This window comes from Macaca nemestrina, chromosome 7 (genome assembly GCF_043159975.1).
Source record: "Macaca nemestrina isolate mMacNem1 chromosome 7, mMacNem.hap1, whole genome shotgun sequence".
Classification (NCBI taxonomy): domain Eukaryota; kingdom Metazoa; phylum Chordata; class Mammalia; order Primates; family Cercopithecidae; genus Macaca; species Macaca nemestrina.
Genome location: NC_092131.1, coordinates 161,756,443 through 161,780,444, shown reverse-complemented (window position 1 = coordinate 161,780,444; position 24,002 = coordinate 161,756,443). Strand labels below are relative to the sequence as shown.

General features: G+C 51.9%; 1 protein-coding gene and 1 pseudogene across 2 annotated transcripts; one reads left to right on the top strand and one right to left on the bottom strand.

Annotated features, from left to right (window-relative positions):
- The first annotated feature begins 342 nt into the window (after nt 1-342).
- On the top strand, nt 343-20,262 carry LOC105492297 (dispatched RND transporter family member 2). Of its 2 annotated transcripts, XR_011606150.1 has the most exons (9): nt 343-510; nt 5,686-6,015; nt 6,285-6,314; nt 6,481-6,604; nt 6,898-7,013; nt 7,203-7,330; nt 7,693-7,790; nt 9,145-14,229; nt 18,614-20,262. XR_011606150.1 is itself a non-coding variant. In XM_011759326.3 (8 exons), exons 1-8 carry the CDS (start codon nt 392-394, stop codon nt 12,403-12,405), a joined length of 4,206 nt encoding a protein of 1,401 aa, XP_011757628.2. In that variant the 5' UTR covers nt 343-391; the 3' UTR covers nt 12,406-20,262. The 2 variants fall into 2 exon arrangements, 1 of the variants encoding a protein (XP_011757628.2); XM_011759326.3 differs by having other exon boundaries at nt 9,145-20,262.
- Nucleotides 20,263-22,131: 1,869 nt separating this feature from the next.
- Nucleotides 22,132-22,593, bottom strand: LOC105492295 (large ribosomal subunit protein eL22 pseudogene; annotated as a pseudogene).
- Nucleotides 22,594-24,002: the final 1,409 nt, after the last annotated feature.

Sequence of the window (24,002 nt, the reverse complement as noted above, 5' to 3'; positions counted from 1 at the left end):
CAGCGTGAAGTGCGGGCGTAGAGCTCGCCCTCTATCCGGCTGGAAGGGTCTGCGATTCGATTTGTGAGGATCTCTGCATGAGTCGCGCTCCCTGGTTCCTTACGGGAAGGCCGAGGCCGCTAGGAAGCGTTGGACGGCCTGACTCCTACCGGCGGCTCTCAGGCCTGGCGGGAGCAGAGGGGCGCTCACATCCGCAGCCCCGCGATCTTAGACACAGCGCGCTCGGCTCCCGCCGCGGCCCCGCGCCCATTGGCTGGGCTCCTCCTCGCCCCGCCCAGCGACCGGCCCGCTCGGAGCCGACGCATGCGCACGAGCCTGCTGCCGCAGCCGCCGCCGCCGCCGCCGCCGCGGCTTCAGCACCAGCGCCCGGACAGCGGTGCCGCCCACGGGCATGGACGGTGACAGCAGCAGCAGCAGCGGCGGCAGCGGTCCGGCTCCCAGCTCGGGTCCGGAAGGGGAGCAACGGCCCGAGGGGGAGCCCTTGGCCCCAGACGGCGGCTCCCCGGACAGGTAGGGCGGACCGCTCCGCAGACCCAGATCACCGACCCTCCCAGACCCTCCCCGCCCCAGGTATCCCCAGTAGCCGCCATATGTTGCCCCATTAATTCCCCAGACCCTCCCGGAGCCCCTTCCCGGGGTCGCCAAGCTCCAGGCCCCCCTTGCCACGCCCTCATCCTGCCGGGTCAATTTCCTCGTTCCCTGACACCCCCTAGTGTCAGTCCCCATCGCCCTCCCAGCTTAGGGAACCTGCCCCACCCACGGCTCCTACCCCTCCTCTAACGCCAAGACTCGCTGGCTCCTCCGGCCTCTCCTTCTAGGCCCTGCCCCTGCGTCTTCTCCGGAAGCCCCAAGCCCGCAGCAACCTCAGTCCGGGTTTCAGCGTGCCAGTGTGCATGAAGGTGTGCGTGAATCGTGGATGGGAGGCTCGCCAAGGCGGGTGTCCTGGGGAAGGCAGACATTCGGCAGGCACGTCAGGGACTGTCTTTGTCACCATCAGTCGCTTGCCTGCCCTGCATGGCCCCCAGCTGTGCACGTGTGGGTTCCAGTCCCTGCATGTGGCAGCCACACTGGCTGGAGCCACTAAAATGTGAAGGCTTTGGTGCTCAGGCCGCTGGCCTGTACCACCCCTGGAGGAGCCCCAGACTGGTGGGACAGGAGGGACACCTTCCTGCTGAGGACCCAGATCTCTGTACCTCTCCTCTCCCTTCCTCCACCATATGTGTGAGGGAACAGCCCAGCTAGGTAGCAATATGGCGCAATTTCTGTGCCCTGCCTGGCTCTGCCTCCCCCAGAATCCCTCCTCTGACATGACACTGCCTCTTTCCTGCCTGGACTGAAATAAAAGGAATTCCTTGATAGTAATAGCAGAGGTGGACACATCGTCTCCAGACTACCCCAGTTAAAATGTACATTCTGTACCCCAGAGGAAGAGAAAGCCCCACAAGTACAGAGAAATGTTTTCTTCCCTTTATTGTTAACACATTAGCCTGGATAGATTTAGCCACTCTTCAGTCTGAAAGTCACAAAGACTTCAAGAGGGTGAGACACAGGATGGGTGTATTCACCAGACCAGGGACCTGCCTGGGACTATGGCCTGATCAAAGAGACCAGGGATGGAGCAGTGACAAGACAGAGCGGGGGCCTGGGGCCAGAAGCATCCTTAGAAGGGGCAGGAGAGTCATTTGCTGTCTTGGATATCTTGCCAAGGATCAGCCCTGTCCAGTCTCATTTCCCCTGGGCATAGGATCCACTTGCTCTCTTTCAGAAACTCCCTGGGGCCTCTGGCCCCTCTCTGGACTTCTCCAGAGACCATGGACACTAATCGGGCATAGGGACTTGCTTACGTATTCAAGAAACACAAAAGTGCTCCTGCTGAGTAGCACTCTGGGGATAGATATACAGTGAATAACTCACGCACACAACATGCACATATGTGCACATCCTTACCAACACACTGGCTAGAGAGGAATTTGAAACAGTTCACACTGTGTTTTTAAAATTACCTTTTTATTTTCCTAGTGATATGAGCTGCTCCCCAATCTGTCCTGGCCACTCTGTGGGATCACATTGAGGTTGACATGGCTGTGTGTCTGTGGGGTTGGGGGCATAGTTAATGCAATATACACTTGCCCCTTATGGGGCTTCCAGGCTGGGTCTCTGTGTCTGGGACCCTGTCAGTCAGGCCCTGATTGCTGGGATGTTGGCCTCTTCAGTGAGGCCTGCATCCCCACTTTCCATGCCCCTGCCTGCCCTACTCACTTGACGTACAGGCCTGCAGGCGCAGGCAGGCAGCCTAGGAAGTTACTTATCCCAGTGAGGGTCATGGAACTGAGGGAGTGAGAATAAAAAAACCCTGTGTAGCCCTGGGGTATTTAACTCCTATTATTACTGAGCCTCCTAAGGGCAGAGGGCAGCAGGAGGTGACAGGAGAAAGCTTTTATTCTGAGAAGAGTGGAGGTCGGCTTTTCTCATTGGGAGATTTGAAGAAAAGTCCTGGCTCTACAGCAGTCAGAATATGGAAGGTTTCAAACTCTGCCACATTGATAATGGTGGGCACAGTCAGAAAGGGTGAGACTGGGGGCAGCTGATCCTAGGTCCCTGAAGAGGAATAGTAGGAGTTAAAGAGAAGGAGCTGGGGCCAGGGAGACTCCAGCAGAAGCAAACCAGCGGTGGAGGCTAAGATTCCCCTTGAACAAGAGCCAGCTAAGGAAAACGGTGGACTTAGGAGGTTTTAGCAAACTGGGTAACCAAGAGTGCACCCACTCTTCTCCAGTATCCTCTGGAATGCTGGCTTCCCCTAATGCAAAAGAAACCGACACTCCAAGTGAGGCCCTGACTCCTAAGACAAGCCCAGTGATCAGTTATCTAAGGCCATGGGCAGCTGGAACAGGCCTCCCACTTTCACCCAGGCTGCCCCACTCTCCTGACCCCTAGAAGGCAAGCTCTGCTCTGAAGAGGGAGACCAAGGCCAATGGGTCATCTTTAGGCCTCTAGGACCCAACCCAGAGCAAGGACAATGCTAAAGCACAGGACAGGTGGTCAAGAAAAACCTGCAGAATTTAACATCTTAAAGAAGTCGATGTCCACACTTACACACACAACCTAGGCCATTTATCCACCTTCTCACTGGCCCACAGGGATCTGCCAAGACACTGGCTGCTTACATTATTAACTTTATGGAGTCATCTGAGGTCTTGCTTTAGAACAACTTTGGTCAAATTCCTATTTTCCTAGATGTTGAGTTTGTAAAAAATAAGTATCAGTGATTAAAATCATGAGATCAAATTTTGATACAGCTTTTGGATAACAAAAAGGAAAGTATTTATATATGTAGTGAGATTCTCAAGGTGTGGGAAGTTCTAAAACAGAGATATATTATCTGAGGTACCAAAAGAGGACAAATTATAAATACAAACACACTTCTAAAAGTATATGCTCCCTGCTGCACTGACCGTGGGAAGGGGCAGGAAAGCAAACGTGTCTTCTACATGACAGACTCTGTGCCAAGAACCTCACATATGTTACATCAGTTAATTCCCACACCAAACCCAAGAGGTGGGCATTATCTCATATTTTCAACAGACAAGGATGCCAATGCTCCAAGAATTGTGTGTCTTTCCCAAGTCCCCAGAGCCAAAAGGTGATCGAGTCAGAAGCCCACCTCCACTGCTCCCCCATTTCACCCTCAGCATGAGGGTCATTCTCTCCTGCACTGCTGGGCCAGCCTGCCATCCTTCTGGGAAAGAAAGAAAGAGCACGTTTTTCCTTCCTAGTTCCTCTTCTCGGTCTCTGGGCTGAACTCAGCCCCTGTGGGCAATGCCCATCTGCCACTGAGGCTGGGACTACAGCTCACAGCCCCTTCAGCAGTGCAGCAGCCAGGACTGGAAGCCAGGGTTGGTTCCGCATAGGTCTGGCTCTCCTTGGGAGCTACGCAAACTCTGGCGAGCAGGCTGGGTGAGCCAGGCAGAGGCAGGGGAGAAGGAGACAGGGCTCTGCAAGGCTAACCAGCCCAGAATCCCTCTGGGAACTCCCCATGGCCCTGGGCACTCTGTTCTGTGGCCATCTTTTCCTAATCTGGGTCTGCAATCCTGCCACTGGGGTTGAGACTCCACCTCTCCCTATACCCAAGGAGTGGGGTTGCGCACACGCACGGAGTATTGCCCTGATGAGTAATTTTGGGAGAAGACTCCACGGCTAACTGTTTTCTGGCAAGTTCCTTGGGGTGAAGGGGTGTCCCAACTCCCTCTCCCAACCGTGCACATCCTTACAAAGCAAATCTTCTGCTCCGTGCATGGCCCATGACAGGGTAGGTGGAAGGATAGCAGTTGCTTCCACAAACTTTCCCCGACCACCCGACCCCCTATCAAAGTTGGGCCCTCTCTGAGTTCCCTCAGCCCTCTGTGACTTCCCCACTCACAGCATTCAACATGTTGGTCTGTTCACATCTCCCAACTACTGTGAGTGCCTAGAGGGCAAGGACCAGGTCTTCTTCATCCTAGCACCACTATTAGCAGCCAGCCTAGCACTCATTCAACAAACATTTCCAGGACGCCTTCTGTGTGCAAGGCACTATTCAAGGCACTGGTGATATGGAGATGAACAAATGCAATAGGCCTCTGTTCTCCCAGCACTCACATTCCACATGAAAGACAGGTAATAAACATGACGACGCTATAATATAATATTCAATTGCAACAAATGCTATGAAAAAAATATAAAGCAAGGTAGGGAGATTGAGAGCTGGTGGGTGACTATTTCAGAGAGAGTAGTCAGGAAAGGCTTCTCTGAGGAAGTACTAGTTGAAACAAGACCAGAATAAAAAAGAGGGCCATGCAATTATCTGGGGGATGAGCAACCCAGGCAGAGGGAAGAGAAAGTTCCAAGGCTCTAAGATGGGAATAGGAGTGCAGCAGCACGTGCTCAATAATCTGTCTGGCAAGAGAAAGAGCAGACGACTGCCACACAAAGAGCACAGGACTGTAAGTCAGAAGAACTGGGTTCGAGCACCAGCTTGTCTGTCACTGAACCTGATTTCAAATCTATCAGTTGAAGAAAATACCTCCTTTGTGAGGTTTTTGTAAGGAGTGAGTAAGATCGGCCGGGCACAGTGGCTCACATCTGTAATCCCAGCACTTTGGGAGGCCGAGGCGGGTGGATCATGAAGTCAGGAGATCAAGACCATCCTGGCTAACACGGTGAAACCTCGTCTCTACTAAAAATAAAAATAAAATAGCCAGTCATGGTGGTGGGTGCCTGTAGTCCCAGCTACTTGGGAGGCTGAGGCAGGAGAATGGCTTGAACCCAGAAGGCAGAGGTTGCAGTGAGCCAAGATCACGCCACTGCACTCCAGCCTAGGCAACAGAGCAAGACTCCATCTCAAAAAAAAAAAAATCATATATGTGAAAGCACATTCAGCGTCTAGCACAGGGCCTAGCATGTAGCAGCCTGCCAATTGTTTTTTGACAGTGTGGAAAATGAGTGAATGAGATAATGGTCTCCATGAGGTAGGCTGAGGGCACAGACTTCGAGCCCCCAGCCTCCTCACCTCTCACTGCTCCCCCAGGACTACTAATAAATCAACCCTGAGTCCCTGTCCCCTTGTCTTACTGAACTGAATAATGCTGGGGCATGGGGTGGCCCACCACCATCCCCCACCCCAATCTTGCCTGCCTCCTCTCTTCCTAGCACCCAGACCAAGGCTGTGGCCCCTGAGGCAAGCCCAGAGAGAAGCTGCTCCCTCCACAGCTGCCCCCTGGAGGACCCTTCCAATTCTTCGGGACCCCCACCAACAACTTCCACCCTCCAGCCTGTGGGTCCATCCAGCCCCTTGGCCCCTGCCCACTTCGCCTATCCCCAGGCACTGCAGGAATACCAGGGGGGCAGTTCCCTGCCAGGACTTGGGGATCGGGCAGCTCTCTGCTCCCACGGCTCCAGCCTCAGCCCTTCCCCAGCCCCCTCACAGCGTGATGGGACCTGGAAGCCGCCCGCTGTGCAGCACCATGTGGTCAGTGTCAGGTAAGGAGGGGTCCAGCAGCCTGCCAGCTGCCACTGGAAAATGGGGTGGGGCTTAAGAGTGGGGCAGACCCCCGGGGCTCTAGACTCCTTTCTTAGGAGTTAACCCAATGCAGTAGGAAGTAAGGGTTGGAACTTGGGAGTGGCAAAGCGCTAAAAGGGTTAATACCATCGGTTATCCCTCACCCACCCACTCCCACCCCACCTCCACCCCCGAAACACGCCCTGCAAGAGGACTCTGGCAAGCGAGCATCTTTTCTTCTCTTCCACAGGCAGGAACGAGCCTTCCAGATGCCAAAGAGGTAGGCCTGGGCCTTCCCTGGACCTCTAGGGGTGACCAGGCTGCTGCCCAGTTTAGCCCTGTTCCACGTGCTCTCTGCTCTATCTAGCACCCCTTCAGGGTGGAGCCTGAGCTCAGCACCCGTTGCTGCCACACCCAACTCATGTGGGCTCCTCCCTCTTTCCCAGCTATTCCCAGCTGATTGCTGAGTGGCCAGTGGCCGTGCTGATACTGTGTCTGGCTGCCATCTTCCTCTGCACCCTGGCTGGACTGCTGGGGGCCCGGCTGCCCGACTTCTCCAAGCCTTTGCTGGTGAGGAGCCAAGGGGTGGGATGGGGTCCCCAGGCCTGGCCACCTCAGCCCAGCCTGGGGCAGAAAGTTGGAGGTAGGGTAGCCATGGTGGCCTGGGGATAGGGTAGCCACGGTAGGCTCTTGACCTCCAGAGAGAGTTGGGGAGATGCTATAAAGTTCAGACTCACATCTACAATTTAGGCAGGTAGGCTGGCCTGCCCTGCTCTAAGGAGTCAAAGGGGCAGAGCTGAGAAGCACCCAGATGGAGAACTCCTACCCTGCCCACCTGTTCTTCTCCACCCTCCTCCCTGCAGGGCTTTGAGCCACGGGACACGGACATTGGGAGCAAGTTAGTGGTCTGGAGAGCACTACAAGCCCTCACGGGCCCCAGGAAGCTGCTTTTCCTTTCCCCAGACCTTGAGCTGAACAGGTAACAGGCTCTCATCTTTTCATTGTGGGTAGGAGAGGGAAGAATGAGATCTCCAGGAAGGGGACATTGGGTGACTCACCCCAAGGCAGGTCAGAGGGGCTTGCCAGGACTTCCTGGGGAGTGGTCTCTGGCCTCCTCTGAGTCTTCCGACCCTAACGGTGCCTGGCATAGATATTCTTTCCACTTCAGCTCGAGCTCCCACAACACTCTGAGGCCTGCACCCAGAGGCAGTGCCCAGGAGAGCATTGTTCGACCTCGCAGAATGGTGGAGCCCCTGGAGGACAGAAGGCAAGAGAACTTCTTCTGTGGCCCCCCTGGTAAGCTGCAGCCTGGCCAGTTCCTGGTTTTAATAGTGGTCCCCACCCCACCAAGTAGGACAGGCAGGCCCAGAACAAATCTGGGCAGACAGAAAGGGAAGGTGGCCAGCTGGCCACAGTCAAGCCAAGGAAGCCAGGTTACAGCTGGGAGGATGAGGGAGTTCTCAGATGCTCCAGCCAGACAGGGTCAAGCTGGGTTGGGGTGAGGCACAGGGACAGGATCAGGCAGTTCATGCATAGGCTTGAGATGCCTGAGAATCTGAACTTCATGTGGCCCTGAGTAAGCATCTTCCCTTTGGAGGGCCCAGGACCTGGGGCCAAAGGACTGAGCTCTGGGTGGGGGGGGGGTGGGTGTGTTGCAGAGAAGAGCTATGCAAAGCTGGTGTTCATGTCCACCTCCTCGGGCAGCCTATGGAACCTGCATGCCATCCATTCCATGTGTCGCATGGAACAGGACCAGGTGAGCTGGCTGGGGAGGTGCCAGGGGTTTGGGGGGGAACTAAGGACATGAGGGAACTGATCCCAAGGAAATACAGCTGAGCCAGGACTGCCAGGGGGTGGACTGGGGAAGAGCATTCCCTGCTTAGAAAATTATTCCAACCCTGCTGAGAGGCTCCAGGTTGGGGTGGGAAAAGAAGAGTCGGCTGTTTTTAGAAGAGCCAAGATAGAAGTGCTGGAAGCGAGCCCATGCAGGGACTGGGAGTTTCCAAAAGGTCCTGAAAGGGCCCTCCAGAGTGGGTGAGGAGGCCCTGGCCCAGGGAGCTGAGACTGTGGGCTTCAAGGCCTCAGTCCCCATCAACCTGAGCAGTGCCAATCCAATTATGCTAACTGGAGAATCATACACAATAACATCTGAAGAAAGGTTTGCTGCTAAAAACGGTGTGAAAACCACGCAGTAGCCCAGCCCCCCACTTCACACGAGGATATTCTAAGTACCAAAAGACTGGTTAAGAACATGTGTTCTAGAGTCAGATGCCTGAATTCAAGGCCAGCTCTAAGGTTGTCTTGCTGTATGACTTCAGGCATGTTTCTTAACGTCTCAGTCCCTCAGGCTACATCAGCGTTAAATGGGGATAATAAAAGTACTTTCCTCACAGGGATGTTGTGACAGTTAAATGAGATAGAATTTGAAAAAAATGCAGCATAATGACTGGCAATAGTAATCTCTCAATAAGTGTTACTGTGTTGTCACCATGATCTCAGGCCCAAGGTTACGCGGCCAGTTAGTGGCAGAGCAAGGGCCTCTGACTCCCAGGCCAGTGCTCTCTGTACTACATCAGCTGTTGTGATGTCAACAACAGGAAAGGAGAAAAAAAGAGGCATGAGATTTGAAAAAGAAACAGCCCTGGCCCTAAGAGGGTTTAAGCGGTGCAGCGGACAGACAGGAGCTGGGGTTTGGCAGTGACCCTGAACTCGGAATGTTTTGGTCTCCACTTTTCCCATTGCTTGCTTCAGCTCCTTGGACCTTTGGCCCTGTTCTATCTGTGGCTGCTACCTCCACTTTTACTCCTAGCTCAGGCCTCGTGGAGTTGGGATGTATGACCTACAGGGACCCTTAGAGCAGGGTCTCTTAGGCTGAAGCCTCGGGCAGCATCCCTGAGGCTCCTCTTTGATGAAGTCAAGATGTAGCTGCTGGCACCTGGGCCAGGAGCCAAAGACAGCTGGGAGACAAGCCGGTCTCACCAGGCTGTCCAGATCCCCTCTCTGCACCTGCCCTGCAGTGTGAAAAGAGGTGAGAGAGCCTTGTATAGGACTGGGAAAACCTGGGCCCTTGGGCTGCCCCTGAGCTCTCTCCTCCTGCGTGTGCCCTACAGATCCGCTCCCATACCAGCTTCGGGGCTCTGTGCCAGCGGACAGCAGCCAACCAGTGCTGCCCCAGCTGGTCCCTGGGCAACTATCTGGCTGTGCTCTCCAACCGCTCCTCCTGCCTGGACACTACCCAAGCTGACGCAGCCCGCACACTGGCCCTGCTTCGGACCTGTGCCCTCTACTACCACAGTGGTGCCCTGGTGCCCTCTTGTCTGGGACCCGGGAAGAACAAGTCCCCACGCTGTGCCCAGGTTCCCACTAAGTGCTCCCAGAGTAGCGCCATCTACCAACTCCTGCACTTTCTGCTCGACAGGGACTTCCTGAGTCCCCAGACCACTGACTACCAAGTGCCCTCCCTCAAGTACAGCCTGCTCTTCCTGCCCACCCCAAAGGGTGCTTCCCTGATGGACATCTACCTGGACCGACTGGCCACCCCCTGGGGGCTCGCTGACAACTACACCTCCGTCACTGGCATGGACCTGGGCCTCAAGCAGGAGCTGCTGAGGTACTTCCTGGTCCAGGACACAGTGTACCCCTTGCTGGCTCTGGCTGCCATCTTTTTCGGCATCGCCCTGTACCTGCGCTCATTCTTCCTCACGTTCATGGTGCTGCTGGGGGTGCTGGGCTCACTGCTGGTGGCCTTTTTCCTTTACCAGGTGGCCTTCCGCATGGCCTACTTTCCCTTCGTCAATCTGGCAGCCCTCCTCCTGCTGAGCAGCGTCTGCGCCAACCACACGCTCATCTTCTTCGACCTGTGGCGCCTCAGCAAGAGCCAGCTGCCGTCGGGGGGACTGGCGCAGCGCGTGGGCCGCACCATGCACCACTTCGGCTACCTGCTGCTGGTCTCCGGCCTCACCACGAGCGCGGCCTTCTACGCCAGCTACCTGAGCCGCCTGCCGGCCGTGCGCTGCCTCGCCCTCTTCATGGGCACGGCTGTGCTGGTGCACCTGGCGCTCACGCTGGTCTGGCTGCCCGCCTCCGCCGTGCTCCACGAGCGCTACCTGGCGCGCGGCTGTGTGCGCCGGGCGCGGGGCCGGTGGGAGGGCAGCGCGCCTCGGCGGCTGCTGCTGGCGCTGCACCGGCGGCTCCGGGGCCTGCGGAGGGCGGCGGCCGGCACCTCGCGTCTGCTCTTCCAGCGCCTGCTGCCCTGCGGCGTCATCAAGTTTCGCTACATCTGGATCTGCTGGTTCGCGGCACTGGCGGCAGGGGGCGCCTACATCGCCGGCGTCAGCCCGCGCCTGCGGCTGCCCACGCTGCCGCCGCCCGGCGGCCAGGTCTTCCGGCCCAGCCACCCCTTCGAGCGCTTCGACGCAGAGTATCGCCAGCTGTTCCTGTTCGAGCAGCTGCCGCAGGGCGAGGGCGGCCACATGCCCGTGGTTTTGGTGTGGGGCGTCCTGCCTGTGGACACTGGCGACCCTCTGGACCCTCGTAGCAACAGCAGCCTGGTGAGGGACCCTGCCTTCTCGGCCAGTGGCCCTGAGGCCCAGCGCTGGCTGCTGGCACTCTGCCACCGGGCCCGGAATCAGAGCTTCTTCGACACACTGCAGGAAGGCTGGCCCACGCTGTGTTTCATGGAGACCCTCCAGCGCTGGATGGAGAGCCCCGGCTGCGCCCGCCTGGGGCCTGACCTCTGCTGCGGCCACTCGGACTTCCCCTGGGCCCCCCAGTTTTTCCTGCACTGCCTGAAAATGATGGCTCTGGAGCAAGGCCCGGATGGCACCCAGGACCTGGGACTCCGCTTTGATGCCCATGGCAGCCTGGCCGCCCTGGTCCTGCAATTCCAGACCAACTTCCGGAATAGTCCGGACTACAACCAGACCCAACTCTTCTACAATGAGGTCAGCCACTGGCTGGCAGCAGAGCTGGGCATGGCACCTCCAGGCCTGCGCCGTGGTTGGTTCACTAGCCGTCTAGAGCTGTACAGCCTGCAGCACAGCCTGAGCACTGAACCTGCTGTGGTGCTGGGCCTGGCTTTGGCACTGGCCTTTGCCACACTGCTGCTGGGCACCTGGAATGTTCCCCTCAGCCTATTCTCCGTGGCAGCTGTGGCAGGCACCGTGCTGCTCACTGTAGGACTCCTGGTTCTCCTCGAGTGGCAGCTCAACACTGCCGAGGCCCTGTTTCTCTCTGCCTCAGTGGGCCTCTCAGTGGACTTCACTGTCAACTACTGCATCTCCTATCACCTGTGCCCACACCCTGACCGCCTGAGCCGTGTGGCCTTCTCTCTGCGCCAGACCAGCTGCGCCACAGCAGTGGGGGCTGCAGCCCTGTTTGCGGCCGGCGTGCTCATGCTGCCTGCCACAGTGCTGCTTTATCGCAAGCTGGGCATCATCCTCATGATGGTCAAATGCGTCAGTTGTGGCTTTGCCAGCTTCTTCTTCCAATCTCTCTGCTGTTTCTTCGGGCCAGAGAAGAACTGTGGGCAGATCCTCTGGCCCTGTGCTCACCTACCATGGGATGCTGGTACTGGGGACCCTGGTGGGGAGAAGGCAGGCCGCCCACGACCAGGGTCAGTTGGAGGGATGCCCGGGACCTGCTCAGAGCAATATGAGCTACAGCCCCTGGCACGGCGTCGGAGCCCCAGCTTTGACACCAGCACAGCCACCAGCAAGCTGTCCCACCGGCCCTCAGTACTCTCTGAGGATCTGCAGCTCCATGATGGTCCCTGCTGTTCCCGGCCCCCACCAGCCCCTGCCTCCCCAAGGGAGCTGCTGCTGGACCACCAGGCAGTCTTCAGCCAGTGCCCTGCCCTGCAGACCTCCTCCCCCTATAAGCAGGCTGGCTCCAGCCCCAAAACCCGGGCCAGGCAGGACTCCCAAGGGGAGGAGGCTGAGCCCCTGCCAGCCTCGCCAGAAGCCCCAGCCCACTCCCCTAAGGCCAAGGCTGCAGAACCTCCTGATGGCTTCTGTTCCTCAGCCAGCACCCTGGAGGGGCTCAGCGTCTCTGATGAGACCTGCCTAAGCACCTCTGAGCCCAGTGCTCGTGTACCAGATTCCGTGGGTGTGTCCCCAGATGACCTGGATGATACTGGGCAGCCAGTCCTTGAGCGGGGCCAGCTCAATGGGAAGCGGGACACCCTGTGGCTGGCGCTGAGGGAGACAGTGTATGACCCATCATTGCCCGCCTCCCACCAGAGCAGCTTGTCCTGGAAGGGCCGAGGGGGGCCAGGGGATGGCAGCCCTGTGGTGCTGCCCAATAGCCAGCCAGACCTGCCAGATGTTTGGCTGCGCAGGCCCAGCACCCACACGTCGGGCTATAGCAGCTGAGGGGGACCCGGGGAGGCCAGACAGGGCACGGAACCCTGTCAGGGATGACAAGGCAAGGGCAGCAATAGGCTGGAGCCTGAAGGTATTTCTCCAGATCCACAGGGAGAGGTCTCACCCTCCAGCTGTGGATGTTAAACCCTGCCAGATGTCCCAGGCTTGATCTGTCTGCTCTTACTCCTCACACCTGGAGGATTCCAGCAGGAGGGCTTTTGGAGGGGACCTGCTTGTGACCTGCTGAGGGCTTGTCTGCCCCCACAGCACCATCTAAAACCCCTCCTCTAGAAGTGGGGAAGGCCGGATGTGTAGCTTCGGGTATCGGAGGAGGCTGACCTGGCCCCCATCCCAAGTTACAAGAACTTCAGTGAGACTAAGGGACCCCCATCCTAGGGATCTTGTCAGGGTTTCTTACTGACCAGAGGAGCCCGCAGGAATCTTCGCAGCCTCCTGAGTCTCACCCCTTTCATACGCTCTTCATCAGGACACTTCCCTCTCTTTCCGGAGCTTCTCTGGGCAGAATTGGGCTGGGGCCTCTCTCCCCAACTGCCCTGCTCTCCTCATACTCACCGGTTTGACCAGAAATTCTCCAAATCCAGCCATAGATGGCTGCTGGGAATGCAGCAGGAGAAGGAGGATGGTCAGCCTCGGAGCATCTCTAAATTACGGGACAGTCCCTCTTTGGAAGCAGGCTCGTGTGCTCTCCTGTGTTAATAAACGATAATAATCCTTTCCATCTCTGCACATTTTAGTCTCCTTGGAATCTATCTCACTACTTCACTACAGGGTAGCCTGACATTGGTCGGGTTCTTTTGCCCCCAATTTATAGGTAAAGACATTGAGGCTAAGTAAGATGAACTGACCTCAAAGTCACTTAGCCACTACATGGCAGAGCGGTTTCATTCCACCACTACAACCTCCAGTCTCCCCTTGGCTACCTGCCTTGTGGACATTGGCATATGGCTGTCTTGATCTTTCACCTCGAGCACCCTCTTCCAATCTGCTTTCTCTGGTGTCTCTGACTGAACCCAGCCACCCTCTTTGGGCCTCCACTTCCTGAGAGAGCTGTATTCCAAACAAACCCAGGAGTTCCTCTCCATCTCCCCTGTGCCTCCCTCTGGAATCTGGCTGAGATGTCTGCTGGCCCTGGGGCGTCCTGGCTGACCTGATTCCCAGGCTTCAGGACCATGCCTCTTCTACGGCCACAGTGTATAAGAGGCCCCACCAGAAGAGATACTGAGGGGCAGAAGAGGTGAAGCCAAATCCAGTCGAGGCACGAACTCAGACCTGCCCTTTGGGGAGTGTGTGAGTTGCTTCCCAGGTCAGGGTCCCCATCTTTCAAGGACAAGTCTCTCTGTGGAGCGTTAAGCAGACCAAAGACTGGCTCCTCCTTCTCAAAGCAGAGTCTGGTGGGGAAGTTTTATCCCATGTGAGAGCTCATGACATCAGGTGGCATCAACACGTTTATTGAACACCTACTTTGCATATAATACTACAAGGGGACAGACGTGTGGAAGAAAAATTGAACACCACCCTCAAAGAGCTCACTTTCTAGCTGGGGAGACAGCTTATATGCACACGCAGGCATCGGATGGCTCACCAACGGCACCATATGCCTGCCATCATCATCATTGTTGGAGCTCAAGTACCCAGGACTGGGTAACAAGAAAGGCTTTCTGGAGGAGGAAAAACGAGCTGGGCTTCAGAAGACCAAGCATCTCAGACTGGAAGGGGCCTTGGCGATCACTTATTCCAGCAGTTTTCAAACTTTGTAGCCTCAGGACTCTTTCTTCAAAGAAGCTCTGTGTGGAAAAACAATATATAAAACAGGTAAAAAGCAGCTACTCTGGTGGGTGCTGGGTGTTGGGGGTGGAGTCAGCTCAGCCTCTCTTTCCACTGCAGCCTCTCCGGGGACCTGGGGAACCCTTCAGGCTCCTGGCAGCTTCACAGAATGCAATATGAAAGCTACTGATCCAGGCTATTTTACAGAGGAGTGTCAGAAAAGGGAAGGGATTTTTCCAGGGTCAAATAGTCTGTGGCAGAACTGGAGGCAAATCAGATGATGTTTTTGTTTTATTTAGTTTTTTTATTATTGAAACCTACTTCCTACTCCAAGTAGCCCATGAGAAGTGGAGCAGAAACCCAAAAGAGACATGGGAGTTGTGGAAGAGACAGAAGATAGTAGGCAGCTACAGCAGGATACCTTGGCTCCTTTGCAAGATAAGTAAATCAAGATGAGTAACTCCTGACACCAGGAAGGGGAGGCTGGAACCTAATTTAAACCTGTCCCCCGGGGGTCTGCTGGGACCTCTCTCTTCATGTCCAGGTAGCATTTGGCGTCTCTGGCCTAGAGCTGCTCATCAGCCGTGGTTTCTCTGATAATGGTGTCCCTCTGTTGTCACGCAGCCAGGCTGAGAGAGCCCTGGTATCCTCAGGGGCAATGAGCCACAGGGAGGTCAAGTGAACTCTTCCTCCTGAGCATGAGCAGAAGACACTTTGCCTGAACACAACCACTGAAATGTTAGAATGCAGAGGGGTGGATGGGTGGGCATGAGGGACTCGGGCACACCCGAGGGCCCTACTTGGGGATTTCCGGGTCACATTCTTACAGGCTGTGGCCACACAGCACTGCAGGAAGGTGAATGAGCCATAGCAGCTGATGCATTGATTAGACGTGTTCTTTATGTTGCCAGGCCCAGAAGAACCCAGCAGTAATCTAAAACATTACCTCATACCTAGCGTGGCCCAAACCAACAGCAGGCAATCCACATCAGCAGAAAATCCAGCCTGCCTCTCTAGCTCTGACTTTGGAATGTAGAACTTAAAGCACTTTCAATTTCCTTTGAGTTGCAGCAGATCCTTCACTTTATTATCATTAGGGGCACTTTACAATGAGTGTATGTCCCTGGAGACATGGCTTATAAGCACGCTGTGAGGCACACGAAAAGGAGTCAAAGCAGTCATGCTTGCCCTGCAAAATTCAAGAAATGATTTCTCCGCACTCAGACGCTTTAATAGAACTACATTAACACTCATTTGGAACTTGAGGTCATTTCCCCTATTTGTGCCACTGATCCTTGAACTCACATTCTGAGTACGAGTATGTATCCTGTATGTGATTAAAATACAACTTGAGGCCGGACGTGGTGGCTCATGCCTGTAATCCCAGTACTTTGGGAGGCCGAGGCAGGCGGATCACTGGAGGTTAGGAGTTTGAGACTAGCCTGGCCAACATGGTGAAACCCCGTCTCTACTAAAACTACAAAAATTAGCTGGGTATGGTGGGGGATGCCTGTAGTCCTAGCTACCTGGGAGGCTGAGGCAGGAAAATCGTTTGAACCCAGGATGCAGAGGCTGAAGTGAGCCGAGATCATGCCACTGCACTCCAGCCTGGATGACAGAGCAAGACTCCATCCCCCCCCAAAAAAAAAAATATATATATATATATGTATTATGTATATATAAACTTGATATAGTCTGTTACCATAGGAAAACTTGGCTTCCACGACTTCCATGGCTGTGGTGATTTGGGGACTTTTAGAATGACAATGTTAGACAGATTGATTTTTTATTGGCTGAATCTTAGATTTTACTGATATATAGCATATCCCATACCATGATATTCGGGCAATATTACAGCTTGAGACAATTTTTAAAAAGACATTTCTCAAGAGAGTTATAAGCCAAACTTTCCTAGCCCCCTCCAACTCATTCCGTCCTTCTCCCAATGCATGACAGGACAGGGAAAAAGGCTTTAAATCAGATTTTAAGAAAGAGGATACATTGGTTTACAACCTTTGCCTATTGTCCAGAGAGTTTCTGATCTTTTCTTTTCTTTTTTTTTTTTTTTGAGACAGAGTCTCACTCTGTCACCCAGGCTGGAGTGCAGTGGCACAATCTCGGCTCACTGCAAACTCCGCCTCCCAGGTTCACACTATTCTCCTGTCCCAGCCTCCCGAGTAGCTGGGACTACAGGCGCTCACCACCACACCCGGCTAATTTTTCATATCTTTAGTAAAGGCAGGGTTCCACCGTCTTAGCCAGGATGGTCTTGATCTCCTGACCTTGTGATCCACCCACCTCAGCCTCCCAAAGTGCTGGGATTACAGGTATGAGCCACTACACCCGGCCCTGATCTTTTCTTTGACGGTGGCATTATCTCATTTTTTGATAATACACATGGGTATTGGCAAGCTCTTGGGACCCCATGCCAAGCATCAAGATCCCATTTACCTGGTGATAGGAAACACAGACATTCCTTACCCTTTCCACCCTCACCCTTGTTCACAGGGATGACTGTAACTAAGGTCTGCAGGTATTTATGCTTAGGAGAAGAAATTGTGGCTCAATTCACCAGCAAGATGGGAAACAAAAGAAAGCCACTATGTGCTATGTAAATGTCTAGCCATCCAAAACCACCCTATGCAGAGGAACCCTGGAAGGGCCTTGATAAATTACTCATAATTATTATCAGGCCTCTTTGTGATTACTCACATTTCTCTCAATATAGGGGAAAGATCAGCATTTTACCAAATCCACAACCATCAAACAAACAAGAGCTTTAATGCTGCTGAAGAAAATCACACAGCTGAGCAGATAGATGTAGATTTGAATTCATGGCCACCTATCTTAACTGGACCCTCAGCTCTGCCTAGCTAGTATTCATTCTAGCTACTAGTTTTGATTATTTGTATCGACTCTTTTATATTTTCTCCACCTTCTCAAATATCTGATGCCCTCAACTTCCCCCACCCCTCAGTGGACAAAAAAAAAAAAAAATACATTCTTCATGAAGAAAATTGAAGCCTTCAAATAGAAATTTCACCTTCAAGGCACCAAAGCCCCTACTTACCTACCCCCGCTCCTGCCTGCTCCTCTCCCCATCCCTTCTGCTACAACGAAGGAAGCAGTAATGGCTCCATCAATGGCTTCTTACACTTTGTGTCAGAGGCTTTGCACTCCCCTACAAGGACATGAAGACTTTCTAGAAGGTAGGTGGACACAGATAGTTTTAAAGTAATCCATTTCCAGAGCCGCCTTCTCCATATGTTCCCCTCCTCATATTGGTGGGCCTAAGAAGTAGCCAGAGGCCTGACAGCTCTCCTTCCCCACTTCCACTTTCACCAGTTGCCTCCCCTCCCTCATTCTGAATCCTACTCTGGCACCTTGCTCTGCGCTGTTAAAAACAAATAAAAGGGCTACTTGAGAATGCTCTGCTTGAGGAAGTCCTCGAAAGAGCAAAGCCTGGAGAGCTTCTTTGAGAAGGTTCACAGGGGTGGCCCTGTGGCTCAGTTCTGTGCCTTCGTCATTTAATAATTCAAATTCAGGCAAGGCGTGGTGGCTGACGCCTGTAATCCCAACACTTTGGGAGGCCGAGGCAGGTGGATCACGAGGTCAGGAGATCGAGACCATCCTGGCTAACACGGTGAAACCCCGTCTCTACTAAAAATACAAAAAAATTAGCCGGGCATGGTGGTGGGCACCTGTAGTCCCAGCTACTCGGGAGGCTGAGGCAGGAGAAGGGCGTGAACCCGGGAGGCGGAGCTTGCGGTGAGCCGAGATCACACCACTGCACTCCAGCCTGGGCGACAGAGCGAGACTCCATCTCAAAAAAAAAAAAAAAAAAAAAATTCAAATTCATTGAACATGTTATATTGTAAAATATATATATATTAAAAAAGAAAAAACTAAAAATTTTTTAAATAATTCAAGTTCAGGTGAGACACAGTGGGTCATGCTTGTAATCCCAGTGCTTTTGAAAGACTGAAGTGGGAGCATGGCTTGAGGCCAGGAGTTTGAGACCAGCTTGGGCAACATAGCAAGATCCCATATCTACAAAAAATAATTTTAAAAATTAGCTGGGCATGGTGATATGTGCCTGTAGACCCAGCTACTCCAGACACTGAGGCAAGAGTATCACTCGAACTCTGGAGTTCAAGGTTACAGTGAGCCATAATCACATTATGGCACTCCAGCCTGGCAACAGAGCGAGACCTTAACTCTAAAAAGAAAGAAATAAAGAAGAAATCAAACTGAAAGTGAGATGGTTGACACAGGATACATATTAAGCACATCGATTTGAATGGAAAAATAAAATCAGACTTTTCCTGTTAGAAGGTCAGATTTGGCTCACAGGTTTGACAGAGAGGATAGCCTTTGCAAGTAGGATGTATGGTGGACATTTTCCCTAAAATGGAATAACTTTAATCTGCAGCTCCACAGTTTGAACAGAAACAGACTGAAAGTACAGATACAACTTCCCTTTCCAGCCAAGATGGAGGAGCAGGGGCCAAGTTTACCCTCCTGCCTAAAACAACCAACCAAACAGAAAACACATGAAATAATGAGTTTCAAGACACTGGACATGAGGTAACAAAAGACAGTGATCTCTCAGAGGCAAGAAACAAATAAGGTGAACCCCTTGGTTGCCCAGTTTACTGCTTGAGAGGATGTATTTCATGGAGGGAGAACCTAGGCAAAGCAAGTGACTTTGAGGTGAGGGGATAGCTGAGAGTTTGGAGCAGCCAACTGGCTAGAGTGCTCAGGACAGGGTACTGGAGAGGAGAAAGATGGATACATAGAGAATTCTGGGGATCTGCAAAGGGCCCCTATTGAGTGTTCAACAGAGTATGATTCATCATATAAGTGTAAAGAAACCACTTGAGACAAAGGAAAGAACCACCCGAAACAATGGGCTGGAACAGTAGCCAGGAGTCACACAGAGCCTGGACAGTGCCTGTCCCCATCAGCCAGATCGGAAAACCTCATAATTTATGGAGCATTGGTCAGAGCTCTCAGAAGGGCCTTGCCTCATAGTGGGGATTCATTAGCCCTAGTTTAAACATTGCTAGATCCTACCTAACAAATCTCAAAAGTGAGACCTGAAGGAATCAAGCTGTTTCTAAGTAACTGAACTGCCTCCCAGAACAAAGCCCAAGAACATTTACAGAAATCCAAAATTAACAAGCACCCAAAAATGTAAAATTCACAGTGCCTGATTCTCCAATAAAAAATTACCAGTCATGTGGTCGGGCGCGGTGGCTCACGCCTGTAATCCCAGCACTTTGGGAGGCCGAGGCAGGCAGATCACAAGGTCAGCAGATCAAGACCATCCTGGCTAACACGGTGAAACCCCGTCTCTACTAAAAAATACAAAAAATTAGCCGGGCGTGGTGGCGGGTGCCTGTAGTCCCAGCTACTCGGGAGGCTTTGGGAGGCTGAGGCAGGAGAATGGCGTGAACTCAGGAGGCGGAGCTTGCACTGAGCCAAGACTGAGCCACTGCACTCCAGCCTGGGCAACAACGCAAGACTCCGTCTCAAAAAAAAAAAAAAAAATTACCAGTCAAGCAAACTATGACCCATCATAAGGAGAAAAATCAATTGAAACCACCACAGCTGACACCTATGTGAGAACTGGACAAGGACATTAAAAGAATTATTATAACTGTATTCCATATGTACTAAGTAGAGACTAGGAATATATTTTTAAATACCCACTTTGAATTTTAGAGACGAAAACTAAAATGTCTGAGATGATGGGGTGGGTGGGGTAGGCAGAAAGAAGAGGATGGGAAGAAGTACCAAGGGGAAGGAGGAATGATTTGGGTATGACGGATGGGTGTGTTTATTATTTTAATTGTGGTGATGGTTTCACAGGTATATGTAATTTCTAAACTTATCAAATTGTACACTTAAAATATGTGGTTTATGGAATGTTAATTATATCTCAATAAAATTGTTAAAATTGTACTGAAACAAAACCATTGGGGGAAACTGGGTAAAGAGTCCAAAGGACCTCCCTGTACTATCATTGTAACTTCCTGTCAACTATAACGATTCTAAAATAAAGAATTTAAAAGTGTCTTTAAAATTAAAAAAAAAAAGTCTGAGATGAAAAATCACTGAATGGAATAACAACAGTTTAGACATTGCAGAAAAAAAAAAAAAAAAACAGTAGTGCACTTGAAGACATAACAATATAAATTATCCAAAAAACACCAAGAGAAATAATTTTAGAAATGAATACAAAGGGCTAGGCGCAGTGGCTCATGCCTGTAATCCCAACACTTTGGGAGGCTGAGGCAGGCGGATCACCTGAAGTCAGGAGTTCGAGACCTCCCTGGCCAACATGGTGAAACCCTGTCTCTGGTAAAAATACAAAAATTAACCTGGTGTGGTGGTGCACACCTGTCATCTCAGCTACTCGGGAGGCTGAGGCAGGAGAATCACTTGAGTACGGGAGACAGAGGTTGCAATGAGCTGAGATGGCACCACTGCACTCCAGCCTGGGCAACAGAATGAGACTCCATCTCAAAAAAAAAAAAAAAAGAAAGAAAAGAAAAGAAATGAATACAAAGTATACACAATATGACCAGGTGGGTGGCCCATGCCTGTAATCTCTGCACTTTGGGAGGCTATGGTGGGAGAATCAGTTGAGGCCAGGAGCTCCCGACCAGCCTGGGCAATATAGCAAGACCTCATCTCCACAAAAAAAATTTTTTTTAATAGCCAGGCATGGTGGCATGTGCCTATAGCCCCAACTACTTGGGAGGCTGAGGCAGGAGGATTGCTTGAGCCCAGGAGTTGAAGGCTGCAGTGAGCTATGATCGCACAACTGCACTCCAGCCTGGGCAACCAAGCAAGACCTTATCTCAAAAAAAAAAGAAAAAAGTAAACAATATACAACAGGCAGAAAGTATGTCCCTTACAATGATTTAAAGTTATGAAAAAAATTTAAGCCAGGTGAGATGGTGCATGCCTACAGTCTTGGCTACTCAGGAGGCTGAAGTGGGAGGATGGCTTGAGTCCAGAAGTTCAAGGCTGCACTACGCTATCTATGATCACACCTGTGAATAGCCACTGCACTCTAGCATGGATGACATAGCAAGATCCTGCCTCTAAAAAAATAAAAATAAAAGTAAACTTAAATATTAAGTATCAAGTAAAAACAGGCAAGAGGGTTTTTTTGTTTTTGTTTTGTTTTGTTTTGTTTTTTTGTTTTTTGTTTTTTGTTTTTTTGTAGGGGCATATGAATAAAGGAATTTAAAGATGCTACTCTGGATCCCATCTTCCTTCTTCCTTGCTCCTGAGCATCCTTTCCATCCATTCTACTGGCTCGTTCTTATGGGCACACATATCCACAGCCTTTTTTTTTTTTTTTTTTTTTTTTGAGACGGAGTCTCTCTCTGTCACCCAGGCTGGAGTGCAGTGGCGCCATCTCGGCTCACTGCAAGCTCCGCCTCCCAGGTTGACGCCATTCTCCTGCCTCAGCCTCTGGAGTAGCGGGGACTACAGGCACCCGTCACCACGCTCGGCTAGCTTTTTTGTATTTTTAGTAGTATTTTTAGTAGTATTTTTAGTGTTAGCCAGGATGGTCTCCATCTCCCGACCTTGTGATCCGCCTGCCTCAGCCCCTCAAAGTGCTGGGATTACAGGCTGAGCCACCCTGCCCGGCCCACATGTCCACAGCTTTAGAGAAAGCTTTCTTTGACCCCCATAACCCATCTCCAGTTACTGCCCAGTTGCTCTGCTTTTTTTGCAACAGACTCCTGGAGTTACACCTGCCATCTCTGCTTCCTCATCTCCCACGTACTCTTCAACCCATGCCCATGTGACTGCCACTGCAAACGCTCCACCAGCATTCCTCTTGCTAGACTCATCATGACTTCTCTGTTGCTAAATTCATTGGATGCTTTTCATTCTCATTCTACTTGCCCTTTCAACTATTTTTTTTTTTTTTGGTTCCCAAGTTTTATTCAAGAACTCATACAAAATATTCCTGATAAATGAAATTTAATCCTCATCTTCCTGCTCTTCTTCGTCCTGGTTAATCTGGAAGTAACGTAATTCATAACTCTCTTTGCTGTTAGCAACTACGCGCAACCAGTCACATAGATTATTCTTCTTCAAATATTTTTTGGTGAGATATTTCAAATACCTTTTGGAGAAAGACACCACAGATGTCACGGTGATCTTGCTCTTGCTCCTTTCGATGGTTACCACCCCTCCACCAAAGTTCCCAGCTTTTTCCTTCACTTTGATCCTTTCTTGCAAAAACTGCTCAAAATTGGCAGCATCCATGATTCCATCTTCTACAGGGTGGATGCAATCAAGAGTGAACTTCAGAACCCGCTTCTTTTTTTTGTCCCCCTTCGCCACAAGCTTTTTCGCAGGAGCCATGGCAGCAGCGGAGTTAGAAAGTCAACTATTTTCAATAGTTCACCACTCCCTCCTTCAGCAGCTTGCCACTTCCTCCTTAGATTTTGGAACACCACCCTTTTTTTGTTCTCTTCTCACCTCTCTGGCACCTCTTTATCAGGTTTCTTGGCAAGCACCTTATTAGCATTGCAACTTCAAAATGCTGGTGTCCCTGTCCTTGGCCCAAAGACTCTCTGCACACTTCTTCCCTTGATCTCATCAAATATCAAGGTTTTGTTTTATTTTATTTTGTTTGAGACAGAGTGTCGCTCTGTCACCCAGGCTGGAGTGCAGTGGCACCATCTCGGCTCACTGCAACCTCCACCTCCCAGGTTCAAGTCATTCTCCTGCCTCAGCCTCCCGAGTAGCTGGGATTACAGGCATGCACCACCATGCCTGGCTAATTTTTCTATTTTTAGTAGAGATGGGATTTCACCATGTTGGCCAGTCTGGTTTCGAATTTCTGGCCTCAAGTGATCCCACCTCAGCCTCCCAAAGTGCTGGGATTACAAGCATGAGTCACTGTGCCCGGCCATTGTTTTGTATTTTTAGCAGAGACAGGGTTTCATCGTGTTGGCCAGGCTGGTCTCGAACTCCTAAATATCAAAATTTTAAGTACATTCATATGTCAATAACTCCCAAGAGTGTATCTCCAATCCAGGCTCTCTTCTGGGCTCAAGGCCTGTATTTCCAATTGCCTACATGACCACCCCACTGGAATGCCTCAAAGATATGTCTGGTTTTCCACGTTCAGAACTGAATTCTCAATTTCCCCAGCAGAAAATAGTGGCTCTGTCCTCACAGTTATTCAAGCCCAATTATTCGAAAAGAAAAAGGGCTGGGCGCGGTGGCTCACGCCTGCCCCAGCACTTTGGGAGACCGAGGCGGGCAGATCACCTGGGGTCAGGAGTTTGAGACCAGCCTGGCCAACATGGTGAAACCCCGTCTCTACTAAAAATATAAAAAATTAGCCAAGCATGGTAGCAGCGCCTGTAATCCCAGCTACTTGGGAAACTGAGGCAGGAGAATCGCTTGAACTCAGGAGGCGGAGGTTGCAGTGAGCTGAGCCGAGATGACACCACTGCACTCCAGCCTGGGCAACAGAATGAGACTTCGTCTCCAAAAAAAAAAAAAAAAAAAGGAAAGAAAGAAAAAAAAGAATATATATATATAAATTGAGTCAGGTACAGTGGCTCATGTCTGTTGGGAGGCTGAGGTGGGAGGATCATTTGAGGCCAGGAGTTTAAGACCAGCCTGGGCAACATAGCAGGACCCCATCTCTACAAAAAGTAGCTGGGCCTGGTGGCATGCACCTTTAACCTTTAGTCTTAGCTACTCAGGAGACTAAGGTGGGAGGATCTCCTGAACCCAGGAGTTCAAGGTTGCAGTGAACTATGATTGCACTC